Here is a 26588-nt window from a genome sequence, read left to right on the forward strand (position 1 = left end):
TGAAGAAAGGCGTAAAGGAAAAATACCATCCATCATTTATAAGCTACATCTGTTTATGAGATCTTTCCTTCCGTCCATTTCAGCGATTAATATATACGTAACCCCCTTGAAGCAGAAACCTAATTTTTTAAATATTTATTAATTTATTTTATGTTGCAAATATTATGTAAAGGGAGGAAGTTTTAAAAATTGCCTTTAATCCAATACAATTATTTCCTTCCTAGCTTAGAATTTTGTTGTCCCAAGCAGTTATAGAGCAAGAAAAAGTATTTAAAAAGTCTAAATGATTAAAAAATGTAGATGAAGGAGACACGTGGTACCGTAAAATGCAAAATTAAATGTTCAGTTGTTGATTTAGATTTTCAAGAAGCTTTCTGCAATCATCAACATCCATAAACTCTAATCAGTGATTTTAAACCAAACCGAGTTTTCCAAAAGTTTTTAAAAGCATTTTTGGAATAAAAATATTTTTTATGTAAAAAGCATTTTTTATTTACAAATAATTTTTTTACAGAATATGCATTTTATATAACTTCCTGATTAGTTCACTTTGTCAAAAAATGTTTCTTTACTTTAATGAAACTTTAGCTGTTAAAAGAGCCAAATTTTAACCTTTCTTCATTTTTGCTACTTTCTAAGGTCCCTTCAATTCAGTTTAAAAGCTTGTGTGAGATGAGAGAAAAATATTGGTCCTCGTTTTTAAGCCATATACTTATTTAGATTATTCTTACAACAGAAAAACATTTGTAAATATTACAGATCTGACAAGCATAACAAAAAACGGATAAGGTATAAACAGAAAAGCCAGTTTGCATAATTTCATAAAAATGGGCTTCAAAGCTGACAAGAAAAACACAAAAGATTCATGAGAGCTGTCTTTTATGAAATGTTATGCATACGAAATATTTTATGTCACACAGGATATATAATCTAAGATATATTTTACTAAAAAGGACATTTTAGAATTCTCCATAAAAGAAGTTTACTGTCCATTGAAACGTATATACATTACTTTATGAAAATTCATCCGCATGTTATACTATATGCCTTAAATGAGTTTCAAACTGTTATTTTACTTCCTTTAATACTGAATGTAAAAAAATAAGAATTTGTTAGTAGACTGCAATTTAAGAAGTTATGCTGCTAACAGCACCATTTATACACTTTAAACAAATATAAATGGTAGAAGTGATACGTAGACAAGAATTCTGTTATATATCTGGCATAATGCTTAGAGGAATTTTTACTGGGAGCTTGATAAGGAGATGATAATAAAGAAATAAATCTATTCTAATAAAAATAAAAGAGATCGTGAAGAATTCAGTAATGAGTTTTTATCAGTAATGAGTTGAGAAATTATTTGTAAACTTAATATAGAAAAAAATTATTTTAATTAAATTAAGATGTATGTTCTACTCAGTTATACATTGTTGACTAATGATTAAAATCTAATTTTTGATAAAATTATAATGTAGAACAGCTATATATATTTCCAGCAAATGGAAAATAATTTTTGTGGAATTTACTTAGTAGGAAGAAATTATCAAAATGTCTATGGTGTTTGAATCGAGACCTCGAAATATTACTTTTTTCCCAATTAAAAACATTCTCCGTTTTTTGATAGAACGGGAATTACAGCAATATCAAAAATATATAAAAAAACATCGGTACACTAAATTTAGTCTTTTAATAGCTTGTTTGGCAGTTGAATGCATCAATATATCTTAAAAGCTAAGTAAAAAGATTCATGTGTTCAAAAGCAAAACAAAATTAAAATTAAAATAAACGGTTAAACAAATCAAAAAATTACGCATTGAGAATATGAGTTTTCATCATGAATGAAAAGGGAAGGAAAAACTCATTAAAAAGTGTGGGACGCTTCTTTAAGTTCACGGCAAGCAGTTTATGCGTCATCTAGTGAAAACCTAGTTGTATTTACGGAGAAGCGATAATGTAAATAGTCGGTAAATCAGGTACCGAAAAACCTGGTAAATTGATTTAGCTGCGCTGTTGCACTGTACAGACGCATTCCAATGAAAAATACAAGTTATTTGACACTAACCTCCACCTGGTTTCAACACCAGATAACCCGCAATGCTTCGTCTGGCTGCCATCAGAAACGTGGCTACCTTCCACGCTCCCTGGGACCTGTTAGCCACTGCTTCTGCATCTTCCTCACCAGAGTACCACCTAGGAAAGAAAATAATGATTTTCAATCTTAATAAATGAAAAACATTCAACAAAGTAATTGAATATCGGGCTACAAAATCTGTCATTACAATAAGTGATGACAACATGACTTTATTCAAAATGATTTACTCAATTTCAAATACCTTTATTTTGAAATTTGCAATTACAAAGTGAGAAGTAATGCATGAAATGAAAGGTAAAGGGCATAAACTTTGCTTAAAAAAGTTTTTGTGACTTCCCGTACAACGTCAAACAGTAATCAAATTCTTGTTGTACTTATATTAGCATATTTTAACTTTAATAGTTATATTTTCTGCAACAATAACAATGTTTTTATTGAGACATTCACCATATACAAGGGATGGTGATAGCTACGTCCTTCACCAAAACGTCTGAAAGAAAAATATCGTGTGACGTAAGATCTGGAGACTTTGGAAAGCCAGCTAGAAAATAGTTTTGTCATCCGGTTTATTTTCAACACATCTAGTACCGATAAAGCCACTAACGAAAACAAGCATTGTGTATTAAAAAAATATTCTAACTTTCTGAAACTCGAAGATTTCCTTTTATTTAATCTGATCTACAGAATAGTAATAAATTATAGACGACATTTCAGCGACGAATGACAGGTGAACTATGAAACGTATCCATTCCCATCATATATATCATATATATCAAATTACACAGTAATTCAAGCATCATATATATCAAATTACACAGTAATTCAAGCATCATACATATCAAATTACACAGTAATTCAAGCGTCATATATATGTAAGATAAAATTATATGAATCAAAATTATAGTTTAAACTATAAACATGAATTCTTCCTCTTTATTCTAAAATCGTAATAACTTCTCTGCATTGCATCATTTCTACATCACTCTATGGCCCGCGCAGCTCTGATGACGTAATAATTGGGAACTGAAACTGCCATTGTAAACCAAAACTTTTCTCTTCGCCATGCTTCCATCTTTCATAACAACGCACTTCATCTTTGCTCTCTACGATGATAAGATGTAATTTCGCTGGCTTGCTTTCTATCTCAACAATATCAAAGATGTAAATCTTCTGTGGAAAGGCACGACTAGAGTGCCAAGTGATTGTGGCCACAAATATCAGTTGAAAATAAAAATTGAATTAAAACTGCCTCGACTGACAAGTTCTTTAGATATTACCAAGTTAGCATTACTAGCATACTACGCAATCAAAATCTTCTTCAATATGGGTCTAATCACGCATCTACAGTGTTAAGTCTTTTCCTTGTGCTTTTAATATTTCATATATATATCAAATTACACAGTAATTCAAGCATCATATATATCAAATTACACAGCAATTCAAGCAATGACTGAAAATAACACTATCAAATGTTTAAACACTTCAACGAGGGCTTCTTTTGTGTTGCGTAAGCTATTGCAGTCGATTTTAAAACTCTCGTGATAGGTTTTCAAGTGTGTTAACGTTCTAGAAAGTTCCAGAGTTCAAAAGTGTATAAAGTATTTTCTGTTTTCGCGCGCCTTCGTGGCATAACTGGAAGCATGTCCGACTGCTTGTAAACGAGAGGTTCGAAGTTCGAAACCCAGGGACAGAATTGCACATTTCTTACGCTCCTACATCGATATAACCTAATGACTCTACATGTGTCACGTAATTTAGTTATGAAAACATGGTCTTTTATGAAACCTCATATAAAGAACTCTAGAAATATTATATCAGCAGATCGAGCTTATCATGAGATCATTCATATAATAAATACTCTATACTCCTAAGTTTCTTTAAGAGAGAAATTTGCTAAATATCAAGTTCAAAATGTTTTTTATATTTAAAATATCATGATTTATTTATGAATCAGTGTTGAATTTAAACAACGTATTGCGAAAGTCATTAAAGCAGAAATGTCCAAAATGTTGGAAAGTGTATTGCGAAATACTGACTATTGATTAAAATATTGTCTTTAGCACTAAACGAATCCGCACTAACTTGCTGTTCTAACGCGTAATATAGTAATATAAATAGGCATTTTGTTTTCAGATTAGAGACTATTCATCACTGAAATGCAATTAGACATTCATAAACACTCTGTATATCATATTAATGTATTCACAAGAGTTATGAGATTATACTGATCTGAAATCGAGTAGCCCATTTTAAATAATATTATGTGTTTAATATTAGTAAGGAACCGATTAAATTATAGTTTCGAAACTCGTTTCAATTCAAATATATAGCTAGACATCAAATATTCGTGCAAACATACATAAGCTTCTCTTCTAGTCTATCTACTTAGGAACTCTCTGAAGGAAGTGAAAGAGTACAAAGTACAAAAAATCTATAAATACAGGATTTACGTTTAAAAATCTTTTTAACGATTTTTTGCTAACAGTATTTATATCATGATAAAGCATAGTTTCTTAGAATCTGTTGTATTTATAATGATAAATAAATCTCATTCTTCTTCTTAAGGTCTTCGTGGTGTAATGGCTAGCACGCTCGGCGCGTATTCGAGAGGTCCGTAGTTCGATTCCCGGCGAGGGCATTGCTCATTTTTCATCTCTTCTGCTTTCAAAAAATACCTAATGTCTCTACAGTGGCGCCCGAACTAAAAAAGGTTGGTAAACTGCCAGGATTTGACGATTGGGTCCCCTAATTCCCAGTCACCCTATAAAAGGGGAGTATATCAGGTATTTTCTCTCCCCCCTTTTCTGCATACCTACGTGGTGTAATATCCAGCACGCTCGGAGCGTATTCGAGTCCCGGCGAGGGTATTGCTGATTTTTCATCTTTTCTGATATAAAAAAATACCTAACCTCTCTACAAGGTAACAGATATAATTAGAAAAATTATTTTTTTAAGTCAGATTGTTTAAAATTTTGAGGTCATTATCTTGAAATAAAAGTTCAAGGATTTTGAATTTAAGTGTATCGAAACTAATGATACAGCATACTCATATGATGTAATATTTTTATACCCAGTTTTTAAAGCAACCATTGAAGACATGCGTCGAATACACGAATACTAATTGTTTGACTTTGAAATGACTGGCACGAAAATTTTGTGTTATGCGATGAGTTAAGTTGTAGGGTTTATATTTATTTTAACTAACATTTATTTTAAGTTTAAGCTATCTTTCCTGTCAAGCCTTTACTTTGCCCTGGACTTGCCAATGCCAGAGTATGTAAATTTTAGTAGAACGCGCAGAGTATTCAAATTTATTAGCGGAATTTATTCAAATTTATTATTCAAATTTATTAGTTAAATAGAAGGGAAACGAGTTTGTAGGTGTGCTTTCTTGATTCATGAGCGTGAAGGTTTCTAGGTAGAAATTTAAGAATCGCTCGTTTCGGCCTGTGTGCTTGCTTCGGCAGTTAGTTGAATCTTTCAACTTATTCAGAAAGTTTGCTGAAATCTCAGCTGTATCTTAGAACGCGGTTAAATTAGTCACGTTTATAGAGCCTCGTAGGTAGTGACTTGTTATTTATTCATTTTTAGTTGTACTTTCTTTTTTTTACTTAAGCGCCGGATCGGCGTATTTTGTGAGAGTCAAGTGAACGCATCTGTAATTTCTAAAGTGGAATAAAAAGGGAGTTAAACCCTTCTTAAGAGTTTGTGTAATTTCCAGTTCTTAGCAGTCACTACTCCTGTTGCGGGCAAGTTGGGGCCACGCAACACCACAAAGTATTACGTGATTTTGTGTTGTGTGAGAGTTCAAAGTATGTAAGTGAGTATTTAAGATTATTTGAGAGATTAAAGTATTTAAATATGGGAATTTCTTTCGAACATGTTGGTACGAAATTGTTTCAAATGCAATACTGAGTAACAGTAAAAACTTCAAAGGAACGTAACTTAATGATTACATGTTTGTACTTTAATGCTAGAACATGAAGAAAAAACGGAATGAAAGGCTATGACGGACATTTAAATAAGCTACATGACACAAAATTTTTACTTAAGCTTTCGCCCAAAAATGTGGCATTATATGAGCATGCAATTCCATTAAAGATTATTAAAATTATTTCAAGCTTGTGTAAATCTAAAACTTTTATTATAATATAATTTTATTGTTCCAGTTTCTTCTGTTATTATTTGCAAAATGATTCATTAACTTGGATTTTAGTAATATTACTTTATTTTGTTATCCTTTAAAATAAAGCATATTCTAGCTTTTTTTATTTTAAAGGCATGGAAAGAATAGATAACAGCATAATATTCAATGAAAAAATTCCACGAAATAAATAAAGTTTACGATGTTTTCTTCTTTGTGAAATCATCTGTGTAAGCTACTTTTTCATGATGACAACTATATTTTATTTAAAATTTTCATTGACTACAGTTTATATTAGTTATGAGCATTAAATTACTTTAACAGAACCTTATCTGTTATAATAAAGACCGCAGTTTTAGATTTGCTCTAGTTACATATATTTCAATTTATATAACTACAAAGGAAATAGTCTTACAGGTACACTCAAATATAATTTTGGTGATGATTTCGCGCCTGGAACTATATAAGGTTTTATGTTAATTAATCTATTATTTTATCAGTTTACCTATACAGTCATTTCTACTTTCGCCAGCTCTTACCATGATATAAATTAGATACTTTTATATAAGAAGAAAGTTCTTGAAAGTTAGAAAGAGAGAGACAAACAGGGCTTTGGGAGTAACACTGACCGTCGTGCTATTTTCCCGTCCAGCTCTGAGCATTACTTTCGACAGGCATTAGCCTTTTTGCTAACCCAGTTGTTCATGCAAATTAAAACAGGCTGAGCGAAAGCTTCATAGGCTTTTATATATGTAAATCTACAGAATTACATTACATTCAGTTTTAACTTACATTTTTAGATTTTATGCGAATTGAATCCCGCAAGCGCGAGATTATTCCCTAATCACAAGTCGTGCATTTTTTAAGTTCAAAGTTTTAAATAAAAAGGTTTATTAAGAATTTCTTTTGGATTTGTAATTGCTTATGCAGATAGGGGACAAGTTGCCTGAAGGGCTAAGCAGGAACTATGTTAGTTAAATGACGTAGTGGCACCCTACAATTATTATTAAGGGAAGTGTTGCGCCATTCTCTGAATTTAATGTAATAACAAACTAACTAATAATAATGGGTTTTTTTTATATTCTCAAGTATGCGAGAGCTTCAGTCATCGCTCTCTGCTGATCTCCGATCACTTTGCTCTCGGTCGAACATGGACCAATGTACTTCGATCGTGATCGAATGAAGAAAATTTAACAAAATAATACTTCCATAAAGCAGTTTGTATAGTGACATGGTATAGAAAGCAGGAGAGTTTATCGTTATTTTTAAAAGAATCCGAAAAATTTAATAAATTTGTTTTTTTTGTACTCTTTGCGTAAAAAAATTATGCAATGGGATTTATATAGAAATATATCAACAGGTTAACTTGTACATTTCAGTCCTCAAAGAGCAGTCATATCAATTTCCAAACGCAAAAATACATTTTCTCAAGAATATCTTCCCAAATATATGAGTATTAACGCTCGAATTATCTCTAAGTATTTACTTTGTGCAGGGTTTGTTTTGTTATAGTTTATTATGACAAAACACGCTTCGCCTATCTGTCTTCTTGGATGCTTTTGTGGAGAACGTCCTAAGACAAACTGGCTGGTATACACGTTGCATATGGGAAAAACCACGAAAATACTCATGCAACCAGTCCGTTCGCCTGGATTCGAGCTCGTGTCGAAACTACCTGTGTTCAGCGGTTTTGCCGCTCGGTCACTGCTGGGCTTCGTGCTGGATAAAACAGCCTTTAGCTTTCAGCCTTTAGCCTTTAGCAAAGAGCAGCTATTTTAGTTGTAACTTTATTTGAATTTTGAAGGGTTTGGTTTGGTTTGGTTTATTTAATTATGGAAAAGCACACTAGGGCTATCTGCCTATGGGAGGGATACTTTCGTGGAGGACTTTCTAAGGGAAGCTGGCTCGTATACACGTGAATTTTGAAGGGGTTGACGTTTTTGCAAATTTACGTTTTTTCATGTAATGCCGGTTTCTTTCTCACATAGATATATGTTTGTGTGTGCGTGCTTCGGAAAATTAATAGTGCGGGCAGAGAATGTGTGTGCGTGCTCCGGAAAAAACGTTAATAGTTTTCTTAAAGTTTTATGATAGTATTTAGGATAAAAAATGTATTAATTACCCCTACTCCATAAAGTTAAAGTTCAATGCCTTTCGCACTGAAATATTAAAAGTTGTAACAGAGAATAAACTTTTTACAATATAATTAAGACACAACAATACGCCGAATAAATACTAATTCAGTTCTGAATTAGTTTTTACAATATGTTAGTATTGTAGAGATATTATGTATTTTTGCCGTAGGCAAGATGAAAAATGAGCAAACGCCTTCACCGGGAATCGAACCACGGAGCTCTGGAACACCCGCCCAGCGTGCAGAACCACTACACCACGAAGGCACGCTAGAAAGGCGAGAGAAATTCCTTATATGCTCCCCCCTTTTAAAAGGCGACTGGGGTTTTTAGGGGACCCAATCGCCAAATCCCGAGTGAGGAGAATCATCGTCCATCACCCTTTTAGTTCGGGCGCCACTTTAGAAACATTAGGTATTTTTGCCGTAGGCAAGATGAAAATAAGCAAAAGCCTTCGCCGGGAATCGAACCACGAACCTCTGGAATACTTGCCCAGCGTGCAGAACCGCTACACCACGAAGGAACGCTAGGAAGGCGGGAGAAATACCTTATAGTGTAACAAAAGTATAAATTTACAGGCTATTATAGAACACTGCGAGAACAGTTATAATTAAATTTGAGACTAAAACTTATTTCCACCGTTTCTGAAACATTCAAGTAAAAAATTAAAAAAAAAAAAAAATTCCGAATATTCTTCAAATCTATTAACACATAAAGAAATTAATAGTGTAGCTTATTACATACGTCTATTTTTAAGACCTTAGTAATGTTTCAAACGAGGACAGTGGTCAAGGACAGGCAGAATTAACGAAGTATGCAGACGTATGAAACTCACGGCTGTGCTCTAGATTTTCTCTCGTAAGGACGATTTCAGGACGCAGGTGCAAATTCGATATTATGCATAATTTCCTAGTCGCATGAACTCAGGTAAGAAAAACAAGTGGAAAACTGAAAGAAACTTTGCCCACTCTCATTTCTGATACGAAATATTCCCTACTGATTTCATTTTCGAAGTAATGTAATGAAATATTCAAAGTTGTCTGCAAATGAAATAAATTTCACTTATCTATTTATCTAATCAGCTCCCACGTACGTGAAAGAAAAATTTGCAACGTTCCTCAAAATTCTGTAAATTCAATTAAAATAACCTTCCGCATTTAAATTCTTCGTTTAACACGTAAACTGACTGGAATTCTAAAGCCGCTCAGAAACACATTGGTAAACCAAGTTGCAGGTAAATATGTATTTACTAAATCAATTATTTGATTTCGAAACTGGATTTCTAAAATAAATTAATATATGAAGTAAACAGCTATAATTACAACAAAACGGATTATATACCACACATTCTTGAGTTTAAAATGCCGTACATGCTACCGCTAAAAGGCAAAAAGTAAAATATTTTGCGTCGATTATTAATCATCTTTTATTGTATTCCATGTATTTATTGTGCTTAATGCAAATTCAGATGCTTAAAAGACTTTTCAATTCGTTTCTCAATCCACAATTTTTCTTTCTTAAAGAATTAACAGTAAATAGAATAATAAATTTTTGTCTTGCTAAAGTAAATTAAAATGCATGGCTAATAAGAATAATGCGAGCAGGCAGAAGCATTTAATTTGAAAGTCTAAAAAAAATCGTTATGTAAGATTATTTTTCAAGTCTCTAGTCAAGAAATATCCTATTATCATCTACGTTTCTTTGTGAAAATTGTTAAACCAAAATTATATATATTTTTGTTATAGGAAAGAAGAAAAGTAACTGATAGTAAATTGTTGCATAACAGTGTACTCAATCCCTTTATTGATATTCAATTAAAAAAACAGAATTACCATCAAATATTCTAGAAAAACTAGTTATCTTAGTTACGGAATTTATGCCACTTCTGTGGAGTATGGCGGACACAAAAATGGCTTTTTTGAGGAAATTAATTTCTTGATTGGGTAGCGTGTTTGGGAATTAGTCTGAGAGGAAGACATGAAATATGAGCAATGCCTTTAACAAGATTCGAACTTCCTGATTACTAGTTGAACATGCTTCCAATCATGCCACAAAGCCACGCGGTAAGGAGGGCGAAAATACCTTACATTCTCCTCCTCCTAAAAGCTCACCAGCGGCCGAGCGGTAAAATCGCTGAACACTGGTAGTTCGGTCCGAGGTTCGAATCCCGCGAACGGGCTGGCTGCATGGGCGTTTTCGTGGTTTTCCCCATGTGTAACGTGTATACGAGCCAGTTCCCTTAGAAAATCCTCCACGAAGGCATCCCTCAGACAGATAGCCCTAGTGTGCTTTGCCGTATTCTCAATACACCAATACACCGCCTCCTCCTAAAAGGCAACTGGGAAGGCGAGGACCCAATTGCCAAATCCTGGTATGTGAGAAAGTCAAAGATGTCCTTGACAGGATTCGAAATCCTGACCTCTTGTTGCTAGCTGGATGCATTTTCAGCTGCACCACAAATGCAAGTAATAAGAAAAGAAAAAATGCCTTAGACGTGCTTTAGCAGTATTATTGTAAGTCGAAATCTAGCTTTAAACTTTTCTTGCGAAGCATCAGTATTCTCGTTCATTGTTCTCAAACATCAGATTCGTTTTAATGACAACAGATGTTAGATGACATATGTATTTAAAATACATTTAATGCCATATCTTTTAAATCTAACATGAGTACCAGTGGATGTTTTAAACCTGCGCTAAGAAAAAGCAGGAAATAAAAGAAGACAAGCATCAGAAAACATTTATATTTCTTAATAAAGAAGGAAGCTTTTAAAGTAATAGCGAAATTCAGCGAACATGAATGAAATATAGATATACCTAGCAAACTTCATTCAGTTAATATTAGACATTAGATATATTTTCACTCAACTGAATTTGAGTTTCCTGGGAATGTTCTTTATGCCTTGCAGATAATTTAATGTCATCTATAAACACAGAAAAGAATAGGTGCCACCAAAAAACCTCCGCGAAACACCAGGGACTCATACGGAGGATGATAGGAACAGCTGGGGCAGCAGCCCTGGGCCTCTGGGGGGATTATATTGTCTGATCAAATTTTTCTTGAGATACCAAAGTAGATAAGATTGCCTTTTAGGACGGTAAGAAAACCGTAGGGACTTAGACATTAGCTTCTTCTCGATAGTCAATGGCTTTAAGAACCAAAACATTCAGTTCCAGAATAACAAAACATGAATGATGATATTAGTAAACTGAATCTTGTGCCAGTGCCCGTTGTCCAGATAATGATTTCATGAATGGTAAAAGCCACGTAATGGGTGACGGCATAGCAGTCAGTAGTTGATATACAGTAGAAGACTATGTTTTGGAGATTAAAATTTGAAGTAATTCACCGACGTGTATTTAGTATTATTAGATACCTGAGAATTTTATTATTTAATCTTGGAGAGACTTAGTGGCCGATTATCAATTAATGATCTATAGAGAAGGCAATTTAACAGCTTGCTTGCTAATGACGACTTTATTTACATTAAGCTCTATTGTTTGGATGACGTTGTGATCGTTTCAGACTTTAAGGCCGTATTTCGAAATTTACGGTATTCAAAAACAGATTTAAACGCACAGATGAACGCAATGGAAATGGTATTACTATTACTGGTTCTACTGCATAAATCTTCAACCATTTTTATTGATGACATTGATTCTGTGCTGATATTTTGGATGAATGCTGTAATATAGCTTTCTTAAAGAGACCAATTGTCACATAAAGCGCATACCAAATTTTTAGTTTCATCTTGTTAGTACTGTCCTTAAATTTTAGTCAATGTATTTTCTTCCAAAAAACGTCGCTATCCTGAAGAGTTTCTGTAGATATGCTTTCATTAAAACATTATTACCATTATTACAAGATTGCATAATTTACATAATCTCACCGCTTAAAAAATGGTGAGTGTTACTGTTACTAATCCTTCTGAACATAATCTAGATCAGGTGAACGAAATTCATAATGGCTAAAGGGAAGATACAAGTGTTTGTCGTGGGCTGATTCTCTGGACACCTTTACAGAAGAAAGAACAATTTTGCTTAGCTCCGTCTTAATTTTAATGGAAAGCAGGACGGAGAAGGAACGCGATAACACGACGGAAAAGAAGAATAAAGGTCCCTTATCCTTCTTTTCCAGCTACCAACTTCATGCCTTCTCTGCGATTCGAACTTGGGCCTACACATACGGCAGCAAATGACACTAACCGCCATAATGATCAAGGCGACAATGTTGAATGTAATGGCTGGAACATAGAAGAATGAAATAACAAATGAGTAGACGTTTCTGATTATGACAAACAGAATAAAGCACCAACAGGCTACTAGATCAAAATTTTAAAAATGTGCACTGCGCGTTTTTTTCATTCCATATCTTAATTTTATTTTCAGAAGCTTTCTTTGAAGAAAAAGATCTTTGCTCTGCTAATTAAGAAACATTTGTATGCAAAGCGTGATTTTTGTGAAAGGTTTTGTAAATACTGTCTTTAGTCTGCTCGATATGATTTTTGAAATATCATTTTTATTTATTTGATTGTTGCTAAATTGTCTGGAAAATGGCCGAGTGATGTAAATACACGTAACATATCGTAAATACGATCCTTATAAAATCTTACCCGAAAGCATCCTTTCTCTAAAACAGATATCTCTTGAGCACTTTGCCGAAATTTAATGACCGAATCAAGTTTAATTTATTTATAAAAATGAGAAAAAATTTAATTAATTTTATAAAAATGAGAAGGTTGTTGGATGGCCTTGGAGACTAATATGCATTCAATCGCTTGAAGGGTTACTACGCGTATATCTTTCATTTCAGATTTAAAAATTAAACAGTGTTAAATGAAAACTATATTTTTTTTTTTAATTTTGGTTTAAATATCATCTGCTGTTTATCCTCCTTCATACTAATTGTAACTGTGTTAAATAAAATATAAATGAATATTTATCCAGACTATCACCAGATAGGAAGGATATAAAGAGTTATCTCGTTTTTCCTTGCATTTTCTTTTGATGTAAGTGGTTAGCATGTAAAACTACAAGGGCGGAATAAAATGAAATTAATCTCATTGATAGTTCTGAAAAGGCGTTATTACCATAGATATAAACAGTTGCAGTTCGTCAGTGTTATTGGCCTGCCATGTCTACCACCTCCTTTTGAATTACTGAAAGGCGTCATACACCACCAGTGCTCCTACAACTATTCCTTACAGTTGTTCTTCCATTTTTGGTAAAAAGATATTATAGTCAGACGGACTCTCGTCCAGTAAGTATGGCATGTGAGCATGTGATCTAATACCTACAGTAGTCACCATCGCAGAAGATCCCTGATAGGACTGCATTTATTATACACCTCACATTGTCACGTAAGATCATGGGATATGTCTCCTGATACATCATCTATGCCCAGCCATACAGGATAAAGTGACGACACTTGTTGGTGACGATTCCTTTCATTTTCCATGATAATGCGAGGTATCACATAGTGTCAGTGCTATCATTCAATTCCGGTGACTTTCACAATGGGAGATGCTGAAATATCCGTTCATAGTCCGTGTGACTATGATCTCTTCGCCAAAATGAAAAAACCATAGCAAGGAATCTATTAGAAAAATAGAGAGAAGGTTATCCGCCCTATGGGTCATCAACAGAAGTGGACGAGCTGATAGTTCATTATTTCCACGTTTCGCTGACGATACAATCCGTAGAAATGATCTGAAATTTTATTTGTCAAAGCATTTCCAAAATGTAAATGCTATGCTGAAGTAAAATTTACACCTTGGACGTTAAAATGTCATATACATAGAACCGTTGAAAATAATATGCCTTAAGCAAAATGTTAAAAAAATCAGTTTCAGTATAAATATCCTATCAATTAAAACGTTAAAAAAATAAATAAAAGTGTTTCACAATGATTATTTGATTAAATAATTGGAAAGAAAGCTACTTTTGAAGAATAACATATCTTTGTGTAATACTATAATATTGCTAATTCAAAAGTAACTCATTACTTCATTATCATTACTTCATCGCTAGCATTCACGCTGTTTTCACAGAATTAACCCAGACAACGCTGACTGTGATGAATAAACATTTTCACGAGTAGAGAGAATAAGGTTAATTACATGATAATTACGTTGTTGTCTCCCATAAAATTCATTTCGTTTGAACACGAGCTCTATTAAATCTGTTTAACATACTCATAAATACTAAATTATCCTTGCATTTTCTAACAATTTATTCAAAGGTAAAGTTTTACTAAAAAGCAAAACAAACAAAAATTTATATTCATCTAAAATACAAATTCTACAAGGAATCATTCAATCTATAAATATTAATTATACATCCCACAATTTCACGCCAATAAACTGTTAAAATTTCCATAATAAATAAGGTGATTTATTTTATTATTTTTGCGAGAGAAATAAATTCAAACTTGCAGGATATTAGCATGATATTTTTTACCCGTGCAATTTGCGATATTTCTGATCTATTTCACGCTTCTGCTCCAGCAGAAAGCCCTACGTATTACCACCGTACAATGTTTCGCTAAAATTATGAAACCCAGCGGGTTTTTATAACTACTAGCCTGGCCTAGTTCTCCTGGTGAATGAGCCCCTTATACTAAGAATGATTTAAAATTTTAAGTAAATAAAGAGATATAAAATTAAAACAAAATTAAATTTCCAACTTTTGATTAGTAATTTGTATTAATAGTAAAGTATACATGCTACTTTTAGACTATTAAAACAAGAAGAAATGTTTAACTTAACTATGTGTATCAAATACAGAAGTTGACTACTCTAGTTTACAGTCCTACCATTAAATCGTGCATCCTACGAGAGGTAAACTAAATAACTAAAGAACGGCTAGACTGGAGAACTCATAAACCAGTATTAGTGTCTGCACGCAGATCGATTTTACGCTATATTTATTACAACGTAAAATTTTATATATAATATTATTTATTATATATACATTTCACGCTCTGATACTATATAGTGTCGGTCTAGTCGAATCAATCGGTCAATCGCAGAAACTTTTGAATCTTCTTGAAGATCCTTAAATTTAATCTCTCAATTATATAATTTTAGAATGAGTGAAACGAAACGAGCACACATACCATAAAAAGGGGGACGGAGGTGGCAAAATACTTTATCTAAGTAAATTTTGAAGAACATCCCAACATAGGATTCACAAAGTTTATGATTCCTACAAAAAATGTAGTTTGACTGTAGCACAAGATACGCCTGTCGTTGGCAACAGCCTTGAGCACCTTACGGGTGACAGCGCGATTTAGCTCAGTTCCTCGCACCCAGGGGGGGGAGGGTCTGAAGGTCTCCCACCCCTCTTCCCCTACCACTTACCTCTCGAGAGGACTTTCGGCTCGCCACATATTTAGAGTGCTTCCATGCTGCACGGGCACAATACATTTACAAACATCCATGCCTTCTCCATTATTCGAACCCCCCCGGTCCTTTGGCACGGTATGCAGCGACATTAACTACTATACCGGTTGGGCGGCTGGACATCTTATTTCTCCATATAGTCGCTATTTCTATCAAGGCATTAATAAAAAAATCAAAACATGGTTTATGAACCACCAAGACATTATCAATTGTCCTCGTCATTCTGCTGCCGCTAAAATTTTCTTAGAGAGTTAGGAAGACATGGAAAATATTTCGATAGACCGAAATACGATTACTTCCACTGAACACTTTGCAAGCATTCGAAAATAGAAGTGGAAGTGTTGAGTCGAGTATTATCATGGTAATATTTTCTCGCATACTTTTTGCCAGTAGTCCAGGACGTTGGCAGCTCGTAAATGTTTCAGTGTAACACCGTACGCTGCTTTATTAATTGCTTCTTCCTTTTCCAGAAAAGTGACCACTAACACACCTTTCTCATCCTAAAATACGAAAGCCTTCATTTTACCAGCCATTGTCTTCGGAGGCTGAAACAAGGTTGTGCATTCCAAGCCCACCCCAGCCACGACAATTAATGGCGCGCTTAGACGGTGGTTTAGCTATCCCACTTGTCATAGATGTAAGGGGTAAAAGTCATTAGCTGCATTCACATTTGCGTGCACACTAGCTAATCAGGGATGCCTATGCGTGAATATGCAGCTGAATCAGCGAAATCTTCCACCCGATTACCGGTTCATGTATGCTTCTCTGTGTTTGGTCAGTTCTTATTTCCTTTGAGCTATGGGGACACTCGTCTCCAGGTGGGCTGAAGGGATTCTTACAATTCTTACACTTCTTACCATCTTGCTATCAAGTGGAATAATTAGAATATTTAGGCAAAATCCTTAACCAATTTCCGTGATGTAACAATGGCTGGTTGCCTAGCGACGGAAATTATGCTTACACGAATTGTGATAGCTATACCATCGTCTTAACGCTTTCGAAAATCGCGCAGTATTTTGGGTGGGAGACGGTGGATGATCTATCATAAAACTTAAATACGACGAACGAGAGCTTATCAGCTCTCAAACAGTATGTTGAAGGCCACAGATTTCCTTATGACGATAAAGTCAAACAACGGTGATACCCTATCTCAGTATCCAAGAAGCTATTTTACGAGATGGGCATCGAACACAATATTCAGACTATGTCTGGATCCCTCACATCCAAGAACTAAAGAACAAAACATCAGCTATAGCCAGAAAGGCACGTGCCTTCCAAGGTAAAAACTGGGGTCAGAATCATCATATTCAGAAGATCCTCTACCATGTGGTAGCTGAAAAGATAGTCTTGTATGCTGCTACCGTATGGGCCCAACCGATGGAAGGACGAAAGATCAAACATCTTACATCTCTTCAACGACCATTTGCCCTGAATCTCTGTAAAGCGTACCGCACCACAGCCACCAGCTCAGCGACAGTCCTTGCAGAGCTCATTCCACTCCACATACGAGCAGAACAAGAGGCAGTCTACACCACCCTCATATACCTCCGCAAAGATGCAACATTTGGCAACATAACATACAGCCCTCTGCAATTTCAAAGCCCAGGTAACACTCTTCACACTCATCCTGCACGTAAAGGCACAGGAATAAAAATTAACATCTCACGGATACAGCCACTGTCAATGACGCGAGTTTCAAGGGATACGCAAATATACACCGACGGCTCTAAGCAGGAAGACGGAGTAGGCAGCGCCTTTGCACACTATGACAAAGGAAGAATCATCCATGTATGGAAAGGACGCCTTGACTTAAACAACAGTGTGTTCCAGGCGGAGGTGCAAGCAATTATAACCGCGGTAGATTACATTTTCAATAATAATATAGAACGGGCGAAAATTTTCACTGACAGTATGTCAACGCTTCTAGCACTAGATAATCACAACCACACCTCGCCCTTGATCATTAAATTACAACAACTTTTACAGCGCAACCCGCAGAAACATCTCTCCTTAACATGGATCAAGGCACATGCAGAAAATGAGGGGAATAAAGCAGCTGATGGCCTGGCCAAGCAAGCAGCCACTGATCCAGAAGCTGAAAAAATCACAATCCCAGCCCCTCCTTCCTACCTGAAAGAGCTATTACGGGGTCAAGGCCTAAATCTTTGGCAGGAAGACTGGACGCACTGCACAACTGGAAGACGTACATACAGCTACCTCCCGAAAGTCAGCACTGAACGCAACATTGCAATAGCTCCTCTTACGGCTTATATTACGGGACACGGCCCATTCCCGACCTACTTCAATAGACATGGCATAACAACCACGGACATATGCGCCTGCGGAGCGGAAGGCTCCCCAGACCACTATGTTTTTGAATGCCATCTGACAGCAGGAAATCACCTCCCTCTTCCTATCAACAATAGTGAAGCTTATCACCGCTTCCTTATAAAGCACAAACCGGCAGTAAATACAATTTGCAAAGTTGTTAACAAGCTCAAGAGAATGGGCCAAGATTTGTGCTCTCCTCATTAACCAAAACTCTCAAGGCATGATACACTAACTAAGTCAGCATGCAGTTCCACATTCTCAGACACATAAGTCTACTCCTAAAATTTACATAAGTCCCTATTACAGACACCTTTCAAATAATGTACAATCAAATGTATTTAACATTTCCTCTTCTGTATACGCATAATACTTAATTTTTTATTTTTATTTATTTTATTTTATTTTATTTTATTTTTATTTTTTTTCCTATGAGCCTGTATTTTGATCCTATTATTTTGTAACTGTAATTTTGTATCTGTATATTTAATTTGTAAATACAAATTTGAATAAAATTCAAATAAAAATTTATTTGAATTTTATTGTGAATGTGCAAAATTACCATAGCAAATTGCAACAACAAATGTCAAAACGGTAAAACGAATGCAATCTGCCCTTGTATGGCCATGTAAATGCTCTTGTTAACATCCTTAAAAGCTCCCGAGGCGGCCTCTTGAGGCCACAGGGAGTTGTTCCTGGTTAGTGGAGGGCGCGGGACACATGCCTGTTTACCTCTGTTAGACATCAGGCGTCCCCGTCCTCCGTTACCAACCAACCAACCAACACAATATTTAGTGTATTATGCTCAAGTAAATTTTGCAACTTCTAAAATTTGTAAAGTTACTTTTTGGTCGCTGATTTTAATAAAAACATATGGCAGCCCTATCATTATTTCAACTCTTTGTCCTGTTTTTCTCACGTAAGAGTCGTTTTTACCTTTCATTATAATAATACAATATACATAAACTTTTGATAGTTATGTATATTGTATTATTATACTTAATGTAATAAGAACTGTATTAAAAGCTGTAACTGCAAGAATTCAAAACAGATAAAATTAGTCTATATAGCTTCTTTAAAATTTTAAAGTTTATTTTAAATATATGTTTAACCGAACCATATTCCTAATACTTAAAAACACAGATATAGTCTCCGAAGAAAACAAGAGCAAAGCTCTTTATAGTTTGGATGCGTAGAATAAAATATTCATATAATATATTATATTGCAGCCAAGCACACATCTTGGTTTGTAATTTGAATTAACGATGTCGTAGTTAGTAATTTATGCTAAAAATTTCAAGTAAACTGCATAATAAGATTACAGGCTCTCAAAAAACCAGCGATTAATTGGCGTAGTTTATTCTTTCTCAAGGCTGTGAGTAGCTTGAAGATTATATGCTAAAGGGTTTGGGATCTTGGAGGCCTTCCTGAAGGTACTTATTTCTAAATCGAGGTAGATATTTGAAAACGCCTCGGAAAATTTCTTGCAGGAGTTCTTTAATTCTTTTCGAAACTGAACCGAAACGAAATTGCTAAGTTTCATGGTTTCAGCTACTCAGCTTCTAGTTACAGCAGATATCAGCAGCTCTTCAGAAGAAATCACAAGTGTAAATCAGTACACTGGCTCATAGAGATCTCATGGAGTTAACTTCTCATGACTTATGACTGTGATTCTTAGCGACAAAACAACAGATCGTAATCTCTGGATCATTATCGTTGATGAAAAACGCAATTCAGAATTTTTATTGCTGTTTGCTCGATCCATTGCATTTGCTGTTTACACTGGAATTAATCACAATAGCATCAAACTCTCTGTGTCAGATTCGTAAACGCTACCTATCACAAAAGCAACTTTAATCAAAACCTGGGACAACCAGAATGAATTCACCTTTTGCGAGGATCACGTGCGTAGATGCTTTACGTCTACGTAATTCTGTTCTGTTTCAAAAATAGTTGCATTTAAAAATTTGTAGAACAAGAAATGGCGTGAAAAATAAATTTTGGTTTTTTAAAAAGTATCGTCTTAATTTTATGGACCTGGTAATATTTTACTAAGCAACATATTTGTTTCATGTCCATATTTTTACACAAATCAACTTTCAGACTTCCTTGCATGTTTTGAGGTATATAGCATACGAAACGCTTGCAAATATACCTGCACTTAATGGATCACCAGGAAAAATATGTGACAAAAATGGTATTTACACCTTTATTTCATTTCATTTTTGTTTGAGCCGTGCTCCAAATAAAAGTTTAGTTTCAAACAAATTTTTCACTTTTCTTGCATCCCTCTGTTATGCTTTCAAATTTTATGGAGTAAACGCTATCTTACTGTATAACATAATGACAATTACATTATCGACTGAATTCAAAGATACAACTAACCAATGCATCAGAAGTTTGTTAGGAATATTGTGTCCTTCAGAGACGCATTTTAAATAAGTTGTTAGGAAATGATTGCGGAGTAACGCATTTTAAACAAGCTGTTGGAAAGTGACTGCAAGTCAACGTTCTTAAAATAGAAGGGAATAATTTCAGCCTAATTTTACACAATGAAGTTCGTCTTAGCTGAGCGAGGCGCACTTTTACTCTGCCTCACGAATGAAAATGAATTGCTTATTAATAATTAATGATCTCTCAACGGGATCAAAAGGTGGCTAGCGTTGGAAACCATTAACAACTTACGTCTTTATTTTGCATACTTCCAGCAATGTGCTTCATTTATTACTTTTTAGCTAAGTATCTGAACTACTGAAAAGACTTGAACACGAATATAAAAAAAAGAGGCGAAAAGTTCCAGCATGTTGATAACTGACGGATGTTTTACATAATAAGTTATTGAAATACATAAAATGAATATTTATATATTTCTGACACATTTAATTTCTTCTTTTATATTTTAGAAAGATTCGCTAGCATTATTTTCTTGCGGGAAATTCTCAGGCAATACAGCATTTTATTGAATGATATTTAACTGTATTACCTTCCGGCAGGCTTACTTACAGTTAGAAACTTATTAATTGTTATTTATTTTATATTTGTTAGTAGTTTAACTTATGCCTAAGTGGAAAAACGCCTTCATAGAAGGTCTTGTAAGGGAAACTGGTTCCTAGCCACAATACACATGCGAAAACGTCTACATACTCAGTCCCTTTGTAAGAGTTCGAACCCGGGCTGAACTCTGACATTTTATTTAAGTAATAATTAAAGCTTTTATTTGCCTCTTCTCTTTGTGCCTCGTTTCATCACATACACACTCAGTCCAGAGCATTACGCACATTTGATTGGCAAGCGGTTTAATAGTATAAAGTGATGAAAAGAATTCGTAACCGTATGAGTTCTTATAGCTAAACTTATGGTTATGTGTACTTCTGTCGCGCTTATCCGTCATTCAGAGAACGTAGCTGTTCGAGTGCAGCGATTCTTAACCTGTGGTACGAGTACCACTGGTGGTACCAAGAGAAATGTAGGTGGTACGCAAAGAAATAAAGTATTTTAACTACTAAATTAAAAAATGAAGTACCCCCCAAATCCCGTTTAAGTTTTTTCTATACCCGTAAATTTATGCGATCTGAGTTTGTTCAAAGTCAATAGCCGCTCATAGACTTTAGCAAAAATAATCCGCTTTTATTTTCACAAATATTCTTTTAACCATAGACATAAACAAATGTGTCGTAAAATGTGATGGTTTTAAAAGGAGTATTGGAAATGGATGTTGTATTTAATAGGATGTAGGGTCTAACAGTCTAACTTCTAAGTGCCATCTGCACTTGTAGTAAATGCATAAGAAAGGGTTAAAAGTACCCTTTATTAACTCTTTAATGCGTCAACTCGACGCATTAAAGCTATATCGCATCGAGGTATAATGCGTCAACTCGACGCTAACAAACTACGCCTCCCTTGGGCGGTAACTGAAATCACAGATTTAAACTAAAAATTCGAAGATATGCACAAGTAGTAGAACTAAGCTACAGGGCTTAAATATTCCTGTTTCTTAAACCCGCGTCGAAAGTAGTGGCAGAAAGTAAATGCAGTTAAACCACGTAAACCAGCAATAACTCCGGGAGTACAAGCTCACGTAATGGACGGCAATAGCCTAACTCTCTTTACCGTTCCTACTGAACCCTCGGTTTTTAAACTCTTTATTCACAAGGTAGAATTTGCATCCTTTCACGTTCGCTACCTAATTTAAATATTCTGGCATTGACAATTAGGGGAATGAAGACTTATAGGAAAGTTTAAAATTAAACTTTAACTTGTTAGTTAAAATAAATATTAATCCCTACAAGGAAATAAAAATAAGTTTCCATAAAAAGATAATAGTATCTCAAAAATTCTTTTAGAGATGATCGATTTATTGGCATGTCTACATTTTATGGCGTCACCATTTCCGGGCTTATAGTGCTCTTTTTCAATAAAATAATTTTTTACATTGATTCGCTGTCTCTGAAAACAGGTATTTTGTCTTCTTGTTGCATTATATTCCTTACTTTTCTACGCGATTTGAGAATATTGTCGTTTGTCTTGGAAAAACTCTTAATATATTGTTCATTTAAATATTTGTGAAAAAATAATAAAACAACGTACATTTTCAAAATTCAAAACTCGCTAGGATTGACAAAGCGGAAAAGTGACGATTCACAGGTGATGGATCCAGGACAATCTACTAGCACTAAAAACACTGAGAAGAAAAAACATATTGTTTAAAGAAAATATAATGAAAGTTATTTATCATTTGGGTTGACTCGAAATGGAAATTAAATGGTCCCTCAGCCTCAATGTATTGTTTTAGATGACCATTATCCAATCAAAGTATGAAACTACCGTTTCTTAAAATATACCTTGAATCTAAGCATGCCACTTTAAGGGAATAAATCTGAAGAATACTTTAAGAGGAAATTTTTGGAGTTCAAAAATAGTAAACAAGTAAGGAAAGGTTTTGCTACTTCGAGTGAAAAAGTTTAAAAGCTAGTTACCTAGTAAGCCTAAGAATTGCCAAGACTGGCATGCTCACACTTTATATTACCGGCAGCTAAAGACATTGTTCTGACATTATTCAACGGAAAAGTGGCTAATGAACTTAATAATATTCCGTTATCAAATGATGCAGTAAGTCGACGAACTCATGAAATGGCAAATTCCATAAAAGAGACATTTATTCAAAAAATGAAACACAGTGAATCTTTCGCATTGCATTTAGATGAAAGTACTGACATAACGAACTTTACTCAATTATTAGTTTACATACGTTTCGAAGAAGACAAACGAATTGCCAAAGAGTATTTATTTTGTGAATCCCTTCATGACAGAGCAACTGCAAACGAAATTTTCAAAGTAATTGAGAGTTTTATGTCTAAGAATGATATTCCCTTGAATACGTTCATTGCCATGTGCAGTGACTCGGTCTGAGAGGATCACTGCCATACGGCAATACATTTATTCCAAGCTCGGATTTTAACAGTAAAACATTCCGGTGTTATTTCTCAAATAAAGAAAGTCGCACCTGAAACTAAATTTACTCACTGCTCCATTCATCGCGAAGCTTTAGTAGCCAAAACAATCCCCGAAAACTGAAAATCATTTTGAATCAAACTGTGAAATTTGTTAATTTTATTAAAAGCCGAGCTTTAAATTCAAGAACAGTTACGATTTTATGCGAATAGACGGGCATGAACATAAAACGTTTTTTTAGATTCCGGAGTAGGGTGGTTATTCAGAAGCAAAGTTTTAAATCGTCTTTTTGACCTTCGATCATAAATTCAAATTTCCCTCTGCGATTAAAATTTGAATTGCAAAATGTTTATTTAGTAAATTATGATTGGCGCTTTTAGCATATTTAGCTGATATTTTTTGAAACGTTAAATGAATTAAATTTAGAATTACAAGGACGAAAAGTCAATTTGTTTACCATCAAAGATAAAATAAATACAATGGCGAAAAAGAACTCGAACTAATAGTCGAAGAATTGGATAATAATAGTTTAAGCTTTTAAGCACTTTTATATTTATTAAAATAAACTAAAACTTTTACTTATTACTTATTTTTCTAACCGAAACAGCCTTTTACTTTTTTTCTAACCGAAAATAATTTGAAAATAAAAGAAGAAATAGGATCAGACATTAAAAAACATTGTTTTTCATTGATAAATAATTTCAACACGTATTTTCCCGACGATTATGTAAAAAAAAATTGGATTAGAAATCCATTTTGTTCAAATGCACCTGAAATTTTATCTCGTGAAGGAAACGAACAATTGATAGAAATTTCCTGCGATCGAACTCTTTCTGAAGATTTCAAAAATAACACACATGTTAACGTTTGGCTGAACCGAAAACAAGAATTTAAGGGTATATCAAATAAAGCTATTAAAATTTATTGGCATTTTGCACAATTTATTTGTGTGAACAATGACTTTCTTCCATGTTATATTTGGAAACTAAATACAGAACAAAATTAAAACTAAGTAATACCAGACATAAAGAAATAAGTAAGACAAGACATAAAGAAATTGATCTAAGTAAGACCAGACATAAAGAAATTGATCTAAGTAAGACCAGACATAAAGAAATTGATCTAAGTAAGACCAGACATAAAGAAATTGATCTAAGTAAGACCAGACATAAAGAAATTGATCTCTCTTAAGCAAGGCCAAATTTCGTACTAAATTTCAGAATTAAAGTATTATGACTTAAATTTTGTTTATTAAAATGGCAAACAAATTTTAATCTATTATTTTTATGTGTGCATATTTAATACAAATAGCCAATAGGTTGTGCAAAGGCAAAATATACTTTTTTACTATTTTTATGTGTGCATATTCAATACAAATAGCCAATAGGTTGTGCAAAGGCAAAATATACTTTTTTAATATTTCTATTGAGAAATTATAAAATAATAGTTTTAAAATGTTGTAGGATTCTCCACTGTGTAATTCTAAGTTACCGTTGAAAGTGAAGAATCTTAGGAACTGATAAGCGAATAATCGCTTGAGTTCGTGAGACAGGAAACAGCAAGATAGAAGGGTAAAATAACCCTTTATTATTCAAGTAAGGTTTAACAGAACTCCGTCTTGGAGTTGTACAATAAAGCCGACACTCGGGCTTCAACTTAAGAGACTAAGAAATAAACTACATTAATCTTAACTTAAAAAAATATATAGCCGAAGATATCAAAATTCTACCAGAGTTGGCCCCTTAACGCTAATTGACTGCGAAGTTATCAAGGGCCTACAGTACGGCCGAGCGTAATAATAGCTTACGAGAGAGGAGCCTAAAAAGGCGGACGCGTGCAGCCAGAATATCTTGTATCTCTCTCACTAAGACAGAAGAACTTCGTGGTTAAATACCGCTCTTCCTCATTATGTATTCAGACGTGATTCTAAAACTACGTTCTGGCCGGAAGTAGCAAGTTGAAATTAAGAATCGATAGGAAAGGAAGTTAACTCAAAATTAAAATAAGCCTTACAATGTAATGATGGTATTAAAGATTTTTAGTTTTTGTTTAGATGGTACTCATTAATCAAAAGGATGAGAACCACTTGTCTTTCATATGTATTACTAATGAACATTTTACATAATAAATTACTGAAATACATAAAAATAAATATTCATATATTTCCGAAAAATTTAATTTCTTCATCAACATTTTAGAAAGATTCATTAGCATTACCCTCTTGCGGAAAATGCTCAGGGAATTCAACATTTTATTGAATGATATTTAACTGTATTACCTCCCGGCAGGCGTATTTACAGGTAGAAACTTATTAATTGTTACTTATTTTATGTTTGTTTGCAGTTTAATTTTTCCCAAGTGGAAAGATGCTTTCATAGAGGGGTATAGTAAAGTAAACTGGCTCGTAGTCACATAACACATGCGAAAAATAACGAAAACGTCTACATACTCATTCCCTTCGTCAGAATTCGAACCCGGACGAAACTCTGACATTTTATTTAACTCTTTCGCATCGAGAGAGGGCAAAATCTCTTTTCCCCAAACATCGAAAACGCCCGTGTCTAAGAATTTCTCCTGGAATGCTTTTCCTTCCCCCATGACAAATTGAATACTACAGCGCTAAAAATAACCTACTAAAGTAAAGCGAGAACTTCTTTCACTCTGTGTGAAGTTCCCCCTTGGGACGAGATTGCAATTTCGTGCATCAAAAGATAAACACTGACAGTAAACAAAGAAAAGAGAAGGGGCATTAAAATAATAGAACTACTTTTAGTAGCTTCAAAAGAATGATTGACATGCCATTTAACAACAACTGAAAGCAATGAGTAATGCAGTAACGTGATGGGGGAAAGCACTAGGTAGGAAATTATTCAGACGTTTCGGGCGTCCAGACGATGTCTGAATGCTCGGGCGTTTGGGGCGACTTCGATGCGAAAGAGTTAAGTAATAATTAAAGCTTTTATTTGCTTCTTTTCCTTATGCCTCGTTTCATAATGTACACGCTCAGTCCAGAGAAATATGCACATTCGATTGGCAAGCGGT

The 26588-nt window shown here is 34.3% G+C and overlaps 1 protein-coding gene across 4 annotated transcripts in view; it reads right to left on the bottom strand.

Annotated features, from left to right (window-relative positions):
• Window positions 1-26588, bottom strand: part of LOC118183197 (uncharacterized) — a 509384-nt gene that overhangs the window by 410846 nt on the left and 71950 nt on the right. For all 4 annotated transcript variants that reach the window (XM_085809465.1, XM_085809466.1, XM_085809467.1 and 1 more), the window contains exon 2: window positions 2063-2190. In XM_085809465.1, the coding sequence (XP_085665591.1) occupies window positions 2063-2114 (52 nt within the window). In that variant the 5' untranslated portion in view covers window positions 2115-2190. The remainder of the gene's footprint in view (window positions 1-2062; window positions 2191-26588) is intronic.

Source organism: Stegodyphus dumicola, chromosome X2 (assembly GCF_044657685.1).
Source record: "Stegodyphus dumicola isolate Sdum_Otavi_A_Nest chromosome X2, ASM4465768v1".
Classification (NCBI taxonomy): Eukaryota; Metazoa; Arthropoda; class Arachnida; order Araneae; family Eresidae; genus Stegodyphus; species Stegodyphus dumicola.